Source organism: Vitis vinifera, chromosome 17, assembly GCF_030704535.1.
Source record: "Vitis vinifera cultivar Pinot Noir 40024 chromosome 17, ASM3070453v1".
Classification (NCBI taxonomy): Eukaryota; Viridiplantae; Streptophyta; class Magnoliopsida; order Vitales; family Vitaceae; genus Vitis; species Vitis vinifera.
Genome location: NC_081821.1, coordinates 18353625 through 18375064, shown reverse-complemented (window position 1 = coordinate 18375064; position 21440 = coordinate 18353625). Strand labels below are relative to the sequence as shown.

The 21440-nt window shown below is 37.2% G+C and overlaps 1 protein-coding gene across 2 annotated transcripts; it reads left to right on the top strand.

The window, feature by feature from the left end:
* The first annotated feature begins 2510 nt into the window (after window positions 1-2510).
* On the top strand, window positions 2511-19583 carry LOC100265105 (uncharacterized). Of its 2 annotated transcripts, XR_009464553.1 has the most exons (6): window positions 2511-3064; window positions 4513-4562; window positions 4895-4982; window positions 5678-5794; window positions 6838-6957; window positions 19249-19583. XR_009464553.1 is itself a non-coding variant. In XM_059734046.1 (5 exons), exons 1-5 carry the CDS (start codon window positions 2618-2620, stop codon window positions 6886-6888), a joined length of 753 nt encoding a protein of 250 aa, XP_059590029.1. In that variant the 5' UTR covers window positions 2556-2617; the 3' UTR covers window positions 6889-7097. The 2 variants fall into 2 exon arrangements, 1 of the variants encoding a protein (XP_059590029.1); XM_059734046.1 differs by lacking the exon at window positions 19249-19583 and having other exon boundaries at window positions 2556-3064; window positions 6838-7097.
* Window positions 19584-21440: the final 1857 nt, after the last annotated feature.

Below are 21440 nucleotides of genomic sequence, written 5' to 3'. Positions count from 1 at the left end.
GCTAGGGCAAGATTTGGGAGGGGTGTCGAGTTGAAAACAACCAGAAAATGGGATTGGAAGGGAAAACAGGGTCAACATGGCGTTGTTTTTGCCTATATATATATTTTTTTTTAAAAAAAAGAACAGGCTCCAAAACGATGTTGTTTTGGCCTATTCTTTTTAAATAAAAAGGGCCAAAACGACGCCGTTTTGGTCCAAAAAAAATAAAAAATAAAATTAGGGCTTCTCTCTATCCTCTACAACCCGACGCTGGAGAAGAAGATGATGATGATGATGATGAAGAAGAAGAAAAAGGAGAAGAAGAAGAAGGAGAAAAAGGAGGTAGGGGATCGAGGCATACCTGGGGACCGCATCGCACCTTGCACGCCTAAGCGTCACCTTCGTGAAGGGGCATCGCTTACCTTCAGGCGAGATGCCGAAGGGTGGCGTCGCGTCGCTCAAAGCCTAGGCACACTTGTCATAATTATGTGGTTGATGCAATGCAACCTACATTCACTTTTGTCAATCTTTAATCTAAGTTAAGGGTCCTACTATCATCCAACACTTCCAACCAAACTTTAAACTTCTTTATACTAGGATTATGGGTTTCAAAACAACTAATCCTTCAAGAGATACTTCATTCTTGATATCTCTTCACAAGGTTTACAAGATAGAATTGTCCAATAATATCCTAATTGCAAGATTAAGCTCAAACAATACAAATGAACCAAGATTGATCAAATTGGACACTAAAAAGAAATTGTAAGTTTAAAACAAGATCTACTCAAAAAACAATTTCTCAAAGGTTCTAGGATGATGAACAATGAAAACAAGTTGCTCTCCTAGTCTTAAATGAAATCTAGAGGCCATATATGACTCCTAGTGAGAAATTAGTTTTTAAGCATATTTTTTAGCTCAACTAGTTAACCTGACAATTAATTGATAGACTAACTGTTAGAAGTACAAGGTATAATAGGTAGTCATAGAGAAAGGGACAACCTACACCAATTGAGGTACTGATCAACTAGCCAACTGATTGACACCTATCTCGACCAATGATTACTACTAAATGCATTGCACACCTATCTCGACCAATTGACTTGGACTGTCAATTGATGCCCCTTGCCACTTCACATTTTGAAAAATTATTGATTTTAAGTTTGAATAAGGAGAACAAATCAACTATGGAACTCCTAATGATTTTCAAAAAACCTTTTAAACACGCTTTTAATCAATTCAAAGAGATGTTTTCCTTTAAAACAAATTTCAACCAATATTTGAGAAATTATAAAGACGTTTAAGAACATTTGGATGAATTAAGATGTTTTGAAGAAACAAAATTCAATATGAACCTACTACACCAATCAATCTAACAAATATATACCCTAGAGTTGCCTTCAAGCTTGGTGAAATCTCCATGTTGCTTTAATTAACCTTTGATACCTCCTGACTTGTTGAAGTTCTTTTAAAAACTAATCACTAAAGAACTTAAAAATACATTAATTCCTAACTTTGTTTTATAATCACCAAAATTTAATCAAAGGAAAAACCTTTAGCTAACATCATGTTCGAAAAACCTATTTCATTTTTCATTTTTTTCTATGTTTAAATTAATTCTTAAAAATGAGAATATAAATTTCATTCTCATAAAAATTAATATCCACTTTTATATAGGGTTTGCTATGACTTTTGAGTATCGTCCGATGGTTACTAACTTACTAAGGCCTTTGCTTCTATTCAATACATGATGGCTGAAGCTAACTTTGGTTGGTTAATCTCATCAATTCATTGATGGTTGACAAATATGATGATCCTAATGATGATTCTGCATGTATTTTGTGTATATCTCCTTAGTGGATTTAAAAAATCTTGTGAATTTACTTGATTAGGGTTGTGGTTCTAACTACATTGATTGCATTTTTTGGTGTTACTAGTTATTCTTGACCTCAAGACCAAATTGGTTATTGGGCAGTCAAAAATGTAATAGGTGTACTTGAAGCTATTCCAGTAATCGAATCACCTTTGGTAGAGTTATTATGTGGAAGTGAGATTTTGATTACTCTCTTCATAAGGGATTGTGGTTTACCTTTCTAACTCTTAATTTTAAATTCATTCTTAAAGTAATTCTACAATCGTTAATTATAGGACATTAACATGAAAATATTAATAAAAAAAATTTCCAAAATGGAGGAGACATTTAGTATGGTTTTAATTAATCAAAATTAAAAATATAAAAAGATTGTTAAAAAGGAGATGTCTAATATAACCATATTATTGCTAAATAAAAATTAAAATTAGAATATTTTGGGTAAAGTTAAAAAAGAAAAAAAATAGAAAATACAAGGATTAGTGTATTAAAATGATGAAAAGATCTCAAATTTGTAAATATTGAAATAACTTATTTTTGGTACAAATGTCTTTTAATATTTTGATTATTTATATGTGTTTATATAAAAAAGAAGAAGTTATTTTTAGAAGAAAAAAAAGTTTATTCACTATCAATATCTTTTTAGTGTGAAAAAAGGTGAATGGTTAATTTCAGGGATTGTGGACGATTTCATCCATTTTAGTCAAAAGAAATAACCCAAAATCCTAACGCGCTTGATGGAAAAGTAGACACCGAGAGAAGCAGATAGAGATGAAGGGAGGTGTGAGCTTTCTCAACGCTTCCCCTATCCCTCAGTTACTACCATTACCAAACGACAGGCTCTCCATTGCCAGAGTCTATACGTCAAAACGACGTCGTCTTAGGGCGGAGATCGAACTTAGGGTTTGCGTCAACCGGACTTGCCGGAGGCAAGGTTCTCTGCAAACCCTCGAAACCCTTTCCGGCATAGCTTCCCCCGACGTCGCCGTCAAGTCTTGCGGCTGTCTCGGCCGTTGCGGCGCCGGCCCCAACCTCGTGGCGCTTCCAGACGGCGTCATCGTCGGACACTGTGGGACGGCTGCTCGTGCTGCAGAAGTTATGATGAGCTTCGTCGCCGGCGATGCTCAGGGGAGTTTGGCTGCTTTGGCATTGAGGAAGAGAGCTGAGAATGAGTTGGAAAAAAATAATTTCTCGGAGGCTGAGCTTTTGCTTTCTCAGGTAATGCTGTTTTTTTCTCGAGAATCAGTTGGAAAATGCTGTTATTTGGGAATGAATACTCGAATTATTTGGTATGCTTCAGGAAGAGTAGAAGATTGAAATCTATAGTGAATCCTGAAAATGTTTAGCAGTTTAATACTTCTATATTTTTTTGTTCATTGTTATTATTACTGCTATTATTTAATTTTCATTATGATGATATAATTGAAGGCAAATCTCTTTGGACATGTTTGGTTTTTTCTGAAACAAAAGCTGTTTTTTTTTTTTTTTTTAAATCAATGCAAAAGTCAAACACACAAATTTCAAAAATTGTTTTTGGAAATTTGAGAATGTAGAATTACTGTTTTCAGCGTCCTAAATGAAAAAAACTTCACTTTTTTTTTTTTTTTTTTTGGAAAAAGATAACTATTTTGGAAAACCATTTTTCTTTCCATTATCAAACAAACCCATTTTTGGAATCTTATTATGAGTGATTTTAAGGGGGTTAGAAGCACTTTCTAATGCTATCAACAGTATTTCTTAAAAAATTAGAATCCGTTTGATTAGTGATTTTAGGAAGCCCTTTTAACCTTTCTAGCATTTGAAATTTTTTATCAAAAGAGTTGTTTTCAAGTGCTAGAAAGGCTAGACATGAATCATTGCTAAACAAGCTCTAAGTCACTTTTTAAAAATCTGGAAAATCACTTAGTATCTGGTATGGACTTATTCCAAAATTATATATATAATGTATGTAAGTATACATTAATAGAAGGTTTTTTTTTTTTTTTTTTTGTGTGTGTATGTGTTTATATCCAAACATTGACCAATTCTTCATAAAAGCCTTTTTGATAAAAGTGCTATCGACAACCCAAGGATAATTTTTTCATAAAAGCAACACTAGGATGATTGTCTACAATCAAATAAGGTAGGCTAGGACTTTGGTTTTTTAGAATTTAAGGAGAGGAACGGGAATAAAATTATAGCAGCTGGGAAAAGTAAAATATTAGATAGAAAAATTTAAGATAAATAAGAAGACCTTAGAGTTTTTCTCAAAACTTTTAGGTGTCTCCTATAAGAAAGTAATGGAGTTTCACCATTGAAAATTACAAATTATGTTAAAAACTTAATATTATTGATCATCAATCATTGATTTTGTTTTACATCAATTACCCTTATTTATAGGCTTTGGATCATCAATCTTATAAATTTTACTGCATTAATGTGAAATTCTATTTTGATAGAAAACATTGTTTCTAGGAAATGCTTTGTGAGATTGGTTCTCTGATGGATGCAGTGGCATTTCATGTAAAGTTTTCTTTGCAAAGTGACAGGCATTTGTGCACTCTGTTCTGATAATATCATTGCTGTTTGTAGCAATTGCTATAATTTAGTTGGTAGTATGATCAAAACTAAGTTGGATGAAGAGACATGAAAGGGCACTGACAATGCCATGTTTCTTACTAGTGCAGGCTATAGATCTTAAACCATCCGGAGGTATCCATATCATATATAAAGTCAGGTTTGATATGATTTTAAATGAATCAAAATGGAACTTATGATGTTTATCTTGTCAGGTTTGCAATGTATGTACATACATGTGCATGTGTGTGTGTGTGCACTGGCATGTAAGTTATATTGTATAATGATGCCTGTTTTCTCCAAAAGAAAATTGGAAGTCTGCATAAAAAGAAATACTATGCATGCATGAATTTCTGAAATATAAAATAATTCTTTTTCCACAGTTTCCACTATTTCATTGACATTCTACAGATTTTTCCATATCACCCTCCTATGTGATTGAATGGGCGCTGTCATGTAAGAAAGGGTTTATGAGATTTTTGCTCAATTTAGGTCTTCTGCAAGGTTGACAATGGGCAACTATGCTGGTGCTCTGGAAGATGCTAATGAAGCTCTGACATTAGCTCCTCGATATCCTGAGGTGAGTGATGGTGTTATTTCAATTATGAGTCAAGAGACTTGTGCCACTGAAGCCAAATTCTTTTGAGAAAATTCATGGGCCCAAAATCTGATGATTTTGAATCTTGTTAATAAAAGGAATATTCATTTGATTGCTGATGTGAACATCATTGGGACACTGTTAACTCCCTGTATTCGAAATGTTGGAACCTGCTCTAGTACCTTACTGAAGTAGTTTTAAGCATGGTTCATAAACTTTTCTGTTAGTACTGTTCACTGAGTGCCTGAAAGGAAAAAAAAAAAAATTGTGTTGCTCCTCTTAAAATAGTGTTAACTGAATTCTGATTTCATCTGGCCATAAAAAAAACTTACCCCAACTATATATATTTCATTAGCAATCAGCTATATGCATATTTACCCCGAGCCCAAACAATATATCAAGAATAAAAAGCAAAAATTGAACTGTGCGTCTGTTTGGTCAAAAGTTTCATCAATGGTAATAGAACTGTTAACTTTTCAAGAAACTGTTTTATTGACCATAATAGATGTGTGCTTATTTTTTGTTATATATATACACACCATTACTTTTGTAGCCTGTAAGACAAATTTAAATTTTCTGTTCATCTGATGTACTGTATGATGAAATTATAACATCTTTGGACAATCGTATGGTTCATGGTGTTTCTTTGAGATGTTTTTCTAATTATCCCTATGCAGGCTTATATTTGTCAGGGAGATGCTTTCTTGGCTATGGACCAGTTTGATGATGCTGAAAAATCATACTCGACATGTTTAGAGCTCGATCCCTCCATTCGTCGTTCCAAATCATTCAGGGTATTATTCAATTTCTAAATTCTGCAATAAATTTGAGCAGGTTTTGTCCCTCTCTCATCTTCCTCTCTTCTCCTTTTGGTTAATTAAAAATTTTTCCTCTGCATTAAAAAATGTATTGAGGGAGAGAGAGAACAAGGAATTAAAGAAGCTGCATTTTTTGCATTAGGAAAGTCACATCCCAAACTTTTTACATACCATCTAGAAGATCTCTAAGATTCTACATCTGGATTCAATTCATCTAACCAAAAGAATGAAGTTTTAGAGATGGCCTGCTCGTGACTGCCTTATTGCATTTCAATATTTCCCTTTTTGGTGCCTGTTAATGTGGCTCCTGTACACATGATGTTGTAGGGTTTGGGTAGAGTCATAGCAAAGCAGTGACCAAAGGATTTAGGAGGGTTTTTTGCAGTTACTGATGAGATATTATCAGGAGCCAATGTCACTCATTTGCAGATGACATTGGCCAGTTCCAGGTGGTACTTGAGGTGTATGTTGTTTTGCCTGTCTTTGGTCTTAGGAATGGTCTGAATGAGGGTGAGCTGCTATCATTTGGAGGTGTGATGTGAAGAATCTGTCCGGTGTGGCAGTATATACCAAATGGTCGGTTTTTGGCTGGGAAATGTGAATTGATCCTAAATTTATTTTAGTTTTTCATTGACACAAGTGGATCCAAATGGGCTGAGTTGCACTACTAAAAAGGAATTCATTTTGATCCTTCTATCCTGTTCGAAATGTTTTCCTCAAAAGCATGTATTTGATCTTGAAAAATGAAATAAATTGGTTTGTTATGCATGTTTCTGAACTATGTTTTTTAGGGAAAATTTGTCCCATTCTCCTTTATTGCCTAGGTAGGTGTGTTGGCAGCTTATACATGGTGATTTCTTTTGTCATTTTTCTTTTGTCATTTTTCTTTTCTTCTTTCCCCTTTCTAATGTCATCGCCTCAGAAAAGTGTGAGGGGCTGGAGATTTTTAATGAGCTTGTATCTTTAGTTGTTTAAGAGAGTGGTTTTCATTAGTATATCACCTATTCATTCTTGTGCAGGCTCGGGTTGCAAAGCTTCAAGAGAAACTCAGTGCTGCAAGTACACGTTAAGATATTTAATCTAACTGAAGTTAAGCGAGAATAAATGGAATTAATTCTGGATCCCTTTGTCGTTTCCAGGTTTGACTTTCTCTCCACATCATGCTAAATTTACTTCTTCATTTGCTTGCTTCTATTCACCTAGGGCCTGAAATAATATCATAGCTTGTGTAGTTGCAATCAGAAGTATCATTAGATTCTAAATTACAATTCTCTTGCTCTCAAGATGTGAGGTATCCTCATTTTAAGCTTTACACTTTGATCTGTGAATGTTAAATATGTCAAAACATGTTCATGAACTCAATACTTGGATTGAACCATATAACCTAAGCCCCACATGCCTTTAAAAGACTACAAAGTATGTATTTCCATTGATGCCGTACAAGAAATAAAATGAAAGGAGAGTATAATTGAAAGGACCTTAGGAATCACTCCTAGAAACCTTAGGCTTCACACCCAAGTACTCTTTGCATCTCACAAAGGAAAAACTGGTTGCTGAAAATTCATTCATTGATTGATTCCTTCCAAAAGACTAATCAACTACTATATAAGACTTTTCTAGGGACTTATAACTCGGAACTAGACACAATAAATGCAACTTGAAAATGACAAACTTGGACTGATTACTGACCACATTAAAGATTGTTGGAAAATGACAGCAATAATGACTGAAAATGGTAACTTTAACCATTGACTAAGCCCATAACTTAAGCTGAACCCATATTGACTTGTATAAGATCCCAACTAAGCCCAGTACCATCTAGAGAGTGCCAAATTAAAGCTTGGGCCTTGGAGCCCACTCCTTTGCGCCTCTCATAAACTTTTAAAGATGGCTGCCACTTGTCTCTATCAACTCTCTTCGGCTTAGGAAAACTCGATCTTGACGAGTTAAAGGCATGAAATCTCTCGTAAAGGTCTTGATTCAAGTGCTGGAATTCCCCATCTGTGATCCATGTGCAATCTGAAAGTGGTCTTCCTCTCCATTTGACAAGATACTTTTGATAGCCCCCTCCTCTAGTTGAAACAAATTGGTGATCAATAACATCTTCAATTTCCTCCTTTAAACAAGGAGCTGGTGGTAAGCGAGCATTGGGGCCACCATTAGTTATAACATCTTTAGGATTAGAACATAGGGTGAGGTCCTTAATGTTGAAGATGTTACTAATACCTATATTTTCTGGCAAATCAAGAACATAAGCATTGGAGCTAATTTTCTTGAGCACTCTGTATGGACCAGCATTCTTTGAGTGAAGTTTCTTGTATGTACCTTTAGGATATCCTTTAGGCCTTATCCTTACCATAGCCATATCTCCTTCCTTAAAATCAGCAAACTTCCTTTTCAAATCAGCTTGTGCCTTGCAATTCTCATTGCTGAGAGCAGTCTTCCTTCAAACATCCTCATGTAAATCATGTATATGCTTACTAAAAGCATCAACTACAACACTTGGTCGTGCTTCCATTGGTAAAGGAACTAAACCAATAGGCTTCCTAGGAAGCAAGCAGTCACGATCTTAAAGGGGCTGCAACCTGTAGACCTATTTACTGAACTGTTGTATGCAAACTCAGCCATAAGAAGAATTTGATCCTGTTAAAAGAGAGAAAAAGGAGAAAAACCTTAATTCTCATTCATATATTTTCTACTTACAATTGAGAGATATATATATACAAGGCTAGGAGTCCTAACTACCATACATGTGACCTATATTAACAAGGAAAGATAATGTACTATAAATACATTATATTCAACACTCCCCCTCAAGCTGGAGCATATACGTCATATGCACCAAGCTTGTTACAAATATATTTAATCCTAGGACCTCTGAGAGATTTAGTGAAGATGTCTGCTAGTTGATCATTTGAATTAACAAAACTTGTAGCAACACATCCTGATGCGATCTTCTCTCTAATGAAATGACAGTCAACTTCAATATGCTTGGTCCTTTCATGAAAGACTGGATTGGATGTAATATGTAATGCGGCCTGGTTATCACAGATGAGTTTCATCTGTTCATCCTTTCCAAATCTCAACTCCTGAAGAAGATGTCTCAACCATATGAGTTCACATGTTGCCAAAGCCATAGCTCGATACTCGGCTTCAGCGCTAGATCTGGCCACTACATCTTGTTTCTTACTCTTCCAAGATATTAGATTACCTCCAATAAAAACACAGTACCCTGAAGTGGAACGTTTATCTGTGGGTGAGCCAGCCGAATCTGCATCTGTGTAACCAACAACTTGAGTATGACCTCTGTTCTCGTACAATACACCTTGGCCTGGTGTACTTTTGATATATCGAAGAATACGGATTACGGCATCCCAATGGCTATCACATGGTGACTGTAGGAATTGACTAACAACACTCACAGGAAAAGAAATGTCTGGACGAGTAATGGTGAGATAGTTCAATTTACCTACGAGCCGTCGATATCTCCCAGGGTCTCCTAAAGGCTCCCCTTGTCCTGGTACAAGTTTGACATTCGGATCCATAGGTGTGTCTACCGGTTTACAGTCTAACATACCGGTTTCTTCCAGGATGTCTAAAGCATACTTCCTTTGGGAAAGGACCACACCAGAACTGGATTGAGCTATCTCAATTCCCAAGAAATACTTGAGTTTCCCCAAGTCTTTGGTCTGAAAGTGGGTAAAAAGATGTTGCTTTAGTTTCTGAATACCATCCTGATCACTGCCTGTAATGACGATGTCGTCCACATAAACAACCAGATAAATACACTGCCCCAAGGAGTTATGATGATAAAAAACTGAATGGTCTGCTGTACTGTGAAGCATGCCAAACTCTTGAACAACAGAACTAAAACGGCTAAACCATGCTCGAGGAGATTGTTTCAAGCCATATAGAGAACAGCGTAACCTGCACACTAAACCAGACTCCCCCTGAGCAACAAAACCAGGAGGTTGCTCCATATAAACTTCCTCGGCAAGATCACCATGAAGGAAGACATTTTTAATATCCATCTGATAAAGAGGCCAAGAACACATAGCAGCCATGGAGAGAAGCAAGCGGACAGAAGCAATCTTGGCAACAGGGGAGAATGTGTCACCATAATCAGAACCATAAACTTGAGTATAGCCTTTAGCAACTAAGCGGGCCTTAAGGCGGTCAACCTGACCATCAGGACCAACCTTAATGGCATAGACCCAACGACAACCAACTGTAGATTTACCAGAGGGTAAAACAACAAGATCCCAAGTACCATTAGAGTGCAGAGCAGCCATTTCATCCACCATTGCCTGTCGCCAGCCTGGATGGGAAAGAGCTTCATGGGTGCTCTTTGGAAGAGAAACAGAGGATATAGCAGAAACAAAAGCAGAATAGGGTGAAGATAAGCGATGATAACTCAAAAAATTGTAAATAGGATGAGGATTACGAGTAGAGCGAGTACCTTTCCGAACAACAATGGGTAAGTCATTAGGAGAAGGCAGAGCCGGGGCAGGTGAAGCCGAAGGGATAGGAAGTGAGTCAGCAGGTGCCTCAGGAAAAGGGAGAGGAGCAACGACACGAGGGCGACGATGATAAACCTAAAGTGGTCGAGGGGGCATAGCATCAGGTGGGGAGACAATGGGAATGGGCAAAACTTCAGAAACAGGAAGAGACTCAGAAGTGGTGGAAAAGAATGGTGAGTCCTCAAAGAAGGTGACATCAGCGGAGATAAAGTATCTATGAGTCTCAAGGGAATAACAACGATAACCCTTCTGAAGTCTGGAATATCCCAAGAAGAGGCACTTCATGGCTTTGGCGGAAAGCTTGTCCTGTCCAGGAGTGAGAATATGAACAAAGCAAGTACAACCAAAGACACGAGGAGGAAGGAAATAAAGTGGTTGGTCAGGGAAGAGAAGGGAGTGAGGAATCTGATCGTGTAAGACAGAGGAGGGCATACGATTAATCAAATAACAAGCGGTAAGAACAACGTCCCCCCAAAAACGAAAAGGAACGTGACTATGGAGGAGGAGAGTACGAGCTGTCTCAACAAGATGTCGATTCTTGCGTTCAGCTACCCCATTTTGTTGAGGAGTATGAGCACAAGAAGACTGATGAAGAATTCCATGATGAGACATAAACGAAGTAAATTGGGCTGAAAAATATTCCCTGGCATTGTCACTGCGTAACACACGAATAGAAATATTGAATTGGGTTTGGATTTCAGTATAAAATTTCTGGAAAATAGAGAATAACTCAGCTCGATTTTTCATTAAAAATAACCAAGTACATCGAGAATAGTCATCAATGAAAGTGACAAAATACTGAAATCCTAAAGTAGACGCAATCCGACAAGGACCCCAAACATCAGTGTGGACAAGCTCAAAAGGAGACTTTGCCCGATTATTCAAACGCTTTGGGAACGAGACACGAGTATGTTTCCCAAGCTGACATGACTCACACGGAAGTGACGACAAAGTGGAAAAACGAGGAACCATCTTCTGGAACTTGGAGAGACTAGGGTGGCCCAGACGATTGTGAATGAGGAGAGGAGCATCAGTGGAAATGCAAACTGCAGGAGATGAATCTGAGGTGAGGTGATAGAGGCCTTGAGACTCACGTCCTATGCCAATCGTCTTCCCCGTACTCCGGTCCTGCAAGGTCACAAATTTATCAGAAAAGGTAATAGAGCAATTAAGAGTACGAGTGATTTTGCTGATGGAAATAAGATTAAAAGGACATTCAGGAGTATAAAGGACAGAAGTGAGAGGTAGAGAAGGCAGAGGAAGGGCCAAACCAATACCTTTAGCCACAGTTTGAGAACCATTAGGTAAGGTAACAGTAGGTAAATCAGAGGTAGTAGTAATAGAGGAGAAAAAATCCTTATTACCAGATAGGTGATCAGATGCTCCAGAATCTAGAATCCAGGGTCCAAGAGAAGATGTGTGGGTAAGGCAGACAGAGGCATTACCAGGCTGGGCAACAGAGGCAATAGAAGCCTGAGATGTCTGAGATGCGGAGGAGCTCGGAGGCTGAGGCAGCGGAGAATCAGAGGACTGGGCCATATGGGCAGTGCGAGGAGGTCTTTCATGTAACTAATAGCAACGATCGCGAGTGTGGCCAAGTTTATTGCAATAGGTGCAATGAGGACGTTGACTTCTACCTCGGGTACCACTGCGTCCTCCTCGAGAGGTAGTTTGAGAAACTAACACAGAAGAATCTGAAGCGCTATCAGATGGCAAAGTCTGAGTGGATGAGATACGGAGGAGGCGAGCAAACACATCATCCAAGGACGGAACTGATGAACTTCCAAGAATCTGATCACGAATAGACTCAAGATCCGGACGGAGGCCAATAAGAGTAAGGACCATGAAGAACTTGTCAAGTTGTGTTTGTTGAGCCCCAACATCAGGAGTAAGAGGCATCACAGTCAAGAACTCCTCCTTAAGAGAGGCAATCTGACCAATATAAGTAGATAGATCCAAGTCCTGTTGGCTGAGATGGACAATAGCAGAAGCCACCTTATAAAGACGCTGGATATCATTCGTGTATAATCCTTTGGCCTGAGTCCAAAATTTAAAACAAGTTTTATAGGCCTGAAGATGAAGAAGAATCCTGGGATCAACCGATTGCCATAATACACTACATAACTGTGCATCTATCTTCCTCCACTGTACGCGGTCAACCTCAGGGATATCTGCCTCCTGGGTAACCAAGTGATCCTCATATCCTTGACCCATAAACCAAAGTTTAACAGAGGCAGACCAGGAGCAATAATTCTCACTGCCAACCAATTTCTCTGAGGTAATCATAGGAGATCCAGAGATAACAGAGGTAAAAATCTGATTTTTAGTGGTCATATTCACGTATTTGGATCGAAGAGAGCCCTAATACGGCTTCAGATTGCGGCGTGGCACCACCGAAAAAGGGAGACGGCCTCAGATCGCGACGTGGTACCACCAGAAGGGTAGAAGAACACTTCCCAAGGCACGTGCAGGGATTGGGGTGGAGAAAAAGTAGCCGGAACTTCGCCGGAAAGGCTGTTTGGAGGGCTGACGGAGACAAAAATCCCCAAAAGAGGTACGTGCAGGGCTCGGATGGGAGAACCAGGTAGGTAGGGATGCTTGTCGGCGTCAGGCGAGGCTGGAGGAGGAGGCGCGTCGCCGGAAAAGGTCTCACGCGCCCTCACGCGCCGGCGCGTGGAGGGTTTTCTGGCTCCGATGCTTTTGAAGAAGTTGGAGATCTCCTCCAGGCGCTCCTCTTGGTGTGGTCGGTGTCGGAAAAAGACGTCGCCGGAAAAGTTCGCCGGAAAAGGTTGCCGGCGTGGTGGAGATCCGACGGCGATGAGGTTGTCCGGAGTGGTTCGGGAAGAAAATGAGGGGACCGGAGTGAAACACGGTCACTGGACGGTTCGCCGGAATTGATTACATGGCTAAACCGAAAAAATTAGGTTTTCTCCTTTGGCTCTGATACCATGTTAAAAGAGAGAAAAAGGAGAAAAACCTTAATTCTCATTCATATATTTTCTACTTACAATTGAGAGATATATATATACAAGGCTAGGAGTCCTAACTACCATACATGTGACCTATATTAACAAGGAAAGATAATATACTATAAATATATTATATTCAACAGATCCCAATTACTAACATGTTCTCCAACTAGGCAGTGAAGTAGATCACCTAAACTTCGGTTAACAATTTCTGTTTGGCCGTCAGTTTGAGGGTGAAAAGCTGAAGAAAATTTCAGCTTTATGTTCAGCATCTTCCATAAGCTTCTCCAAAAATAACTCATAAACTTTGCATCTTGATCAGAAACAATAGTCTTGGGCAAACCATGCAGTCGGACAATCTCTTTGAAGAACAGTTTAGCAACATGGACAACATCCAAAGTCTTTGAACATGGGATAAAGTGCACCATTTTAGAGAAACGATCTACCACAACAAATATGGAGTCATGTCCCTTGAAAGTTTTTGGCAAACCAAGGACAAAATCCGTGCTTAGGTCCTGCCATGGCTCATGTGGCACTGGAAGTGGCATGTACAGTCCAGTATTTTTCTTCCTTCCCTTTGATAGTTGGCATGTGCGACATTTAGAAACATTCTTAGCCATATCTCTTTTTAAACTTGGCTAATAAAAACGATCTTCTGTCATTGCAATCGTCTTATCTCTTCCAAAATGACCAGTTGCTCCTCCAAAATGCAATTCCCATATCACTTGCTCTTGAAGTGATGTGTCAGGTAAGCAAAGGCGGGTCCCTTTGAAGAGGGTATCCATCATGCAACAAAAAATTTTGATATGCTCCTGCAATCCCTGCTGCTAAGGCATCATATATGATGCTGAAATCCTTGCAATAATTATAATCCCGCTTCAACAAATCAAATCCCACAACCTGTATAGCCATAGAAGAAAGAATATACACCACTTGACTAAGAGCATCAGCTGCCTTGTTCTCAACACCAGATTTATGTCGAATAACAAAGGAGTATTCTTGTAAGAAAGAGACCCACTTCCCATGACGATGGTTAAGCTTCTTTTGAGAGTTAACATTCTTGAGAGCTTCATGATCAAAATATCAAACAAACTCCTGTGGAAGGAGAAAATGACGCCAATAGCGCAAAGTTTGAACCACAGCATAGAATTCTTTATCATAGATTGAATACTTTTGCTTTGCTTCATTCAATTTTTCGCTGAAAAATGCAATAGGATGCCCTTCTTGACTGAGCATACCTCCAATTCCCACATTTGATGCATTGCAAGCTACTTCAAATACTTTTGAAAAATTGGGAAGTTGTAGAACAGGTGCTTCAGTTAGCCTCTTCTTTACTTCTTCAAAAGCCTTTGTTGCTGCCTTGGTCCAAACAAACTGGTTTTTCTTCATACAATCAATGATAGGAGCCATAATAGTGCTGAAACTTATGATGAAGCATTGATAAAATGTGGACAGCCCATGAGAACTTCGTAGCTCCTGCAATGTGCTAGGAATTGGCCATTCTAAGATGGCTTTCACCTTATCAGGGTTTACTTCTAACCCTTTGGCTGAAACAACAAAACCCAGGAACACAATAGCTGAGGTCATGAAGGAACATTTTTTTTCGTGATTTATGTAGAGCTTCTCTTGTCAAAGGATTCTCATAACTTGTCGTAAATGGAACACATGATCTTCCTCAGTCTTGCTGTAGATTAAAATATTATCAAAGTAAACAACTAAAAACTTGCCAATAAATGGTTGAAACACTTGATTCATGAAGTGCATGGATGTTCTAGGAGCATTGGGGAGGCCAAAAGGCGTAACCAGCCACTCATTGAGACCATCCTTTGTTTTAAAAGTAGTCTTCCACTCATCCCCGGGCCTTAACCGTATTTGATGATACCCACTCTTCAGATCTATCTTTGAAAAGATGCAAGAACCAGCCATCATATCCAACATATCATCAAGCCGAGGAATGGGAAACGATATTTGATAGCTATCTTGTTGATTACACGACTGTCTACGCACATGCGCCAGCTGCCATCTTTTTTAGGGGTTAGTAAGGCAGGGACAACACAAGGACTTAGACTTTCGCGAATAAATCCTTTGGACAGCAGCTCCCCCACTTGTCTTTTCAGCTCTGCATACTCAATTGGATTCATATGAAAAGCTGGAAGATTAGGTAATTGAGATACCGACATAAAGTCCATAGAATGTTGAATGTTGCGGAGTGGGGGCCGCTCACTAGGCAGATCTGCTAGAGCTATATCCGAGAAGTCGTTGAGCAGTTCAATGGCCTTCTTAGGTATAGAAGAAATGCTGCCAGCATCTTTCATGCCAACTTCTTTCATTATTACAACATATATAACCTCATTTTCCTTGCTTTCATGTTGAAACTTCTTCTTAATAAGAATATGAAGAGAGCTCTTCATGCCTTCAACAGCTTTTGTTGACTTTTGAATCCGATATTTTCCCATTTCAGCAGCAGTCATTGGTTTCAACCCAACCTTTTGGTTCTTAAACATGAAGCTATATGTGTTTTCTTTCCCACAATGATGCACATCTCGATCATAAAGCCAAGGACGACCAAGAATGATATGTGCTACTTTCATAGGGATCACATCACACCAAATAGAATCACTATAAATACCACAAGAGAGAGAAACAAGACAATGCTGATTTACTGGAATTGACATGTTATTTATCCATGCTACCTTGTATGGTTGTGGGTGTGGCTCAACTGGAAGTTTAAGACGCTCTACCATGGAGGCTGAAACAACATTCATACAGCTGCCACTGTCAACGATGAGTTTTTGAGCTTGATTCCCACATCGGACTAACATTTGAAAAATAGAAGTTCGGCGCCGATCTTCTTCCTCAACTTTAGGGGCTGCAAGAATATGTCTCACAACAGAAGCTAGAGAAATGTCCACTTCTTTGTCATCCAAGTCAGTAGGATCATAGACTCCATAGTCAAATGAATTTTGGTTTTGCTCATCCTTTTCTGGTTCTAGTTCCTCTTCATGTTCCAGCCCAATATGCAAGTTCTTCTTTGGACAATTGTATGCCATGTGGTCAGGTTGTTGACACTTGAAACATTTGATACCCTTACCTCAAGGATCAACCACTTGAGAAGAAGGTGACTTAAACCCTGTAGGTGGATTAAATGGATGAGATGAGCCTGGCTTCATACTTTGACTTGTGTCGTGGAGCTTCTTGTGGGCAGATTCCATGGTCATAGCTCCTGGCTTCCTATGGAATGAATGTCCCATGTATTCCTCCATGTCTAATGCAACTTGAAAGGCATGTTCCAAGCTGTATAATGGTTGACGCAGCAACTCCCGCTTGATTTCAAGCCTTAATCCAGCTTTGAATCTTGCAAGTGTTTGTCGAGGGTGTTCTACTATTTGACTCGTTTTTAACTCATCAAACGTTTGCATATACTCAGCAACGGACATGTTGTTCTGCCTCAAATTAATGAGCTGGTCGCATAGCTTATCATAGTAATTTGTAGGCATGCATTTCTCCTGAAGCTTAACCTTCATCTCTAGCCCCATCCTTCTAATGTCTCCTTCAACACCTGTCCACCAAACTTTTGATAAGCCCACCAGTTTCATTTTAGTGAACCTCACTCTTCGACCATCCATCATGTCATACCAATTGAAGTACTCTTCAATTGCAGCCAACCAATCAACAAATTGAGTAGCATCTACCTTTCCTTCAAAATTAGGAACCTCCATTCTCACTTTCTTTGTGATATCTCCAGCGGTGTCACACACTTCATGTCTTCTTTCAAATAATCCTCTCGCCCATTCAGACATAGGGTATTGTGGTGCTTGAATTGCCTCTTGCTCCGCATTTTCTGGGTTGTTAGCCTGAGATGTTTCGCTTTGCTCAACATGTGATGACTCATTAGTGGGCTGAGTTATTCGTGTCTTGACGTTACTTAGCCGAATGTGGAGGCTATCAAGCTGATCCACCATCCGAATTAGCATTTCATCACACTGGCTATCAGTTAATTTTCCTCTAAAACTCCTTCCAGATCGTATAGCCATGATATCGCACTCGCTCTGATACCAAAAATTGATGCAGTATAGGAAATAAAATGAAAGGAGAGTATAATTGAAATGACCTTATGAATCACTCCTAGAAACCTAGGCTTCACACCCAAGTACTCTTTGCATCTCACAAAGGAAAAACTGGTTGCTGAAAATTCATTCATTGATTGATTCCTTCCAAAAGACTAATCAACTACTATATAAGACATTTTTGGGGACTTATAACTCCTTGGAACTAGACACAATAAATGCAACTTGAAAATGACAAACTTGGACTGATTACTACCACATTAAAGACTCTTGGAAAATGACAGCAATAATGACTGATAACGGTAACTTTAACCATTGACTAAGCCCATAACTTAAGCTGAACCCATACCATTATCATCTTGAGAGTGCCAAATTAAAGCTTGGGCCTTGGAGCCCATTCCTTTGCGCCTCTCATAAACTTTTAAAGGTGGCTGCCACTTGTGTCTATCATCCAGATTCATAAAAATAATCCAGATTCATAAAAATATATCTTTCATTCATAGTTTTAAAAGGCTCAAGGTGCACCAAGGCGCAAAGTAGTCTTGGAGCCTGAGGCGCAAGGCTCACCTAAGGCGCGGGCTTTAGTGAAGTGAGACGCACCTTAATTTACATATATATTTTTATATAATATAATCAAATTTAACAATCATTTATTTGTCCTAAACACATAAATCATCAAATATGATCCAAAACTTCAATTTAATCAACATGATGAGGTCTCGGAAGGTACGTGACTATTTTTCTCCTATTTTTCCTCATCTTCTTCTTCTTCTTCACTTCTTCACTGCACGGCTAAGGCTAGGGCATGATTGGGAGTGGTGTCGGGTTCAAAAATACCAGAAAAAGGGGGCTGGAAGGGAAAACAGGGCCAAAACAGCGTCGTTTTGGCCTGTTTTTATTTTTAAAGGAACAGGCTCCAAAACGACGCCATTTTGGCCGGTTTTTTTTTTTTAAAAAAAGGAACAGGCTCCAAAATGACATTGTTTTGGCCCGTTCCTTTTAAAATAAAAAGGGCCAAAACGATGTCATTTTGGACCCAAACAAATAAAAAAAAAAATTAGGGCTTCTCAGTCCCAGCCCTCTGCAACCCGATGGCGACTGAAGAAGAGAAGGAGAAGAAGAAGAAGAAGGAGAAGGAGAAGAAGGAGGGTGTACCTGGTCGGAGGCGAGTCAGGCGACCGCGTAGCACCTTGCGCACCTACGCGGCGCCTTCGTGAAGGGGCGTTGCCTGCCTTCAGGTGAGGCGCCGGAGGGTGGCGTCACTCTGCCCCAAGCCTAGGCGCGCCTTTCACAACTATGCTTTCATTTGTTAACAATTTTTTTGGTCTTTGTATAAACTAGTAAATATGCTTTCAATATAATTGTCATAATGTATTTTCCTTTCAAGTTGACGAGCTTGAAACCTCGTATTTGTTCTTCAAAAGACTTGTGTTATTGCCATTGTTATAATCTTTTGAATGAACTTATTGTTGACCTATGTGCAACTCCCTTTTTTCTTAACTTGTCTAGTTTTGACCAAGGATCCATTTGGGAGTGACTTTCATAAAAGTGCTCTTTGTCCATTTTGTTTGTTGGTAGCACTTCAAAATACCTTTATGATGATGAATCAGTTAGTGTTTGAATATGAATTAAAAGAAAAAAAATGTGTTTTTGATAACAAAATACTACAAAACAAAAACTGATTTTTTTTTTTTTGAAGCACTTACCAAGTGCTATTACAAAAATCACTTCGAGTGATTATCTAAATCTTCAACATTGATTTCTTAAAACTTTACCCAATGCCTAATTTTTGTAAAGAAAGTATCTCCAGGCAGTAGAAAGTAGATCGGCCAATGCCCAAACCAGCTGATTACTTCTTTTGGTGCATCTTTCAGGTCGATGTATGGGTCGGCTAATTCCAGTTCTGTGATCTTGTGAAGAGAGGACATAATTCACTCTTTGGAGGATTTTCTTGGTAACCATTCAATCCCTTTGTTCTGTATATAGCTATATTTTCTCTGTTTCTGAGCATACTCGGTTGTTTCTTTTTATTGTAAAAACAAAATCACATAGACATTGTCATATGAGTCACAGGGACAACCTGTGTCCTGTGTTTGTTCTTGTTACGTAGCTTAATGATCTGGTTCAATTTTTTTTGTTATTTCAATCGTTTTCCTTTATAATGTTATTTAAATTTATTCCTGTATCAACAATATTGTTGATTGGGCAATCTCCTTTCTTCTATTTATTTATTTATGTTATATTTATATTTATATTTATATTTACATTTATTTATTTTTGGTTGAAATCAAAATGGTACCTTATCATTGGCGTTGCAACAAAATGCCTTTGGGATGGCTCAAGAAATAAAATTCCAATTGGAAAAGGTGTTATCAACTTAATGACTTAAAAGTGAATTAATAACTTAATTTAAGTTATTAAGTAAATTAAATATGTTTAATAAAATAATTTAATAACACAATTTAAAGTTAAAAATGAATTTTAGTATTAAGTCAAAATAGTTAATTTTATTCTCAATTTCAAATTTTTTTTTGTCTTGGGTAATAAACAAATTTATTAGTTAAGATTAATAAAAATAAATATTAATTAAAATTATTGATGATAAATATTAATCACAACCAATGAGGTTAGATATCTCAATTTGATTACTTAAAATGAATTTTAAGTTAATTTCATTAAACAACTTTAATACTTAAAAGTAAAGAATAAGTAAAAAGTAAATAACCTTAATACTTAAAAGCATAGTTTTAAGAGGCATGCTTAAAGCATGCCTAGGCTCAAGGCGCAAGCTAAGACATACGCCTTGTTGAAGAGGTATGCCTTGTCTACTTTATCTTTCATTTTTAAACACTTTATTCTTGAAATTTTTAATTGTATATATATATAATGTTTGAAATCTTAAACTTATTGATTGGATTGAGTTTTGGATAATATTTTATAAAATTGATATGCATAATAGGTCAAGTTTTACTTCACTCAGGTGCACACTTTATGTTGTGCCTTGTGCCTAAGCTACAGGATACTTTTGCAACTTAGGTGTGCCTTGCACCTTTTAGAACTATGCTTTAAAAAATAAAGTAAAACAAATTCCATTCTTATTAAAAAAATTATTTAAGGCCTTTATCTATAAAATTTATTTTTAATTCCTTTCTACTTAAATAGAGAATTTATTTTAAAAAAAACATTTTTTTGAACAATTTTATTAAAAATTAACCTTTGAGACAATTTTATTTAAAAAAACAAAATTTTGAACAATTTTTATTAAAGCAAAGAAATTTTTGGATAATTATTATTATAAACAATTTTTCAAATTCTATTAAAAACAATTTTTTTTGGATTTTTTAAAAAGCATTTTTATGAATTTTTATTAATAAAAAACTTTATTTTATTAAGAAGAATATTTTAAAAAAATTATTTTATTAAAACATATTTATTGAATTGTTCCTCTTATTTAAACAAAATTTCTCATTTGTTTGATGGTCAATTTTGTACCCAACAAGTAAACATACACACAAATATTTACAAAAACCAATACAATCAAATTAAATAGTAGTGGGAAATAAAATATGTACCAAAACAAGCTTACAATAAGTTTAATGTCTTTTTACAGTTTTTCAATTCTCACTTTTTTCCATGAAATTCTATGCACGATGTGTCATAAATTTGTATTCAACCAATAAAATTGTAGAATTGACCCATAAAAAAACAAAAATAGCCAAAATGTAAATATTTAGAAATTTGCATTGCAAAGTTCAAAATGAATATTCAAACTCAAATTTAAATTTCAAATTATTCCAGTAAATTTCATTAATTAAAAATGAGTTTGAATTAGTAAATATAATTCAACACAAATATCTCACATGTTATAAGCCTTGATCCAAAATTTTCAAATTAATAACCAAAATATAAACACAATCAACCAAACCTAAAATTTGATATACTAAAATAAATTTCATTAAGTCTAAACTTAATTTTCCATAATCTAAACTTAATTTAATATACAAACTCAAATCCATAATCAAAATCAAGCCCACTTTAATATGAAAACTCACATCCATAATATATC

Bases quoted from the DNA above. Each gene is read 5' to 3' on its own strand.
- LOC100265105 (XM_059734046.1), top strand. From the start codon at position 2,618: ATGAAGGGAGGTGTGAGCTTTCTCAACGCTTCCCCTATCCCTCAGTTA. The intron at 3,065-4,512 runs GTAATGCTGTTT...TTACTAGTGCAG, and splicing joins CTGAGCTTTTGCTTTCTCAG to GCTATAGATCTTAAACCATC. The intron at 5,795-6,837 runs GTATTATTCAAT...ATTCTTGTGCAG, and splicing joins GTCGTTCCAAATCATTCAGG to GCTCGGGTTGCAAAGCTTCA.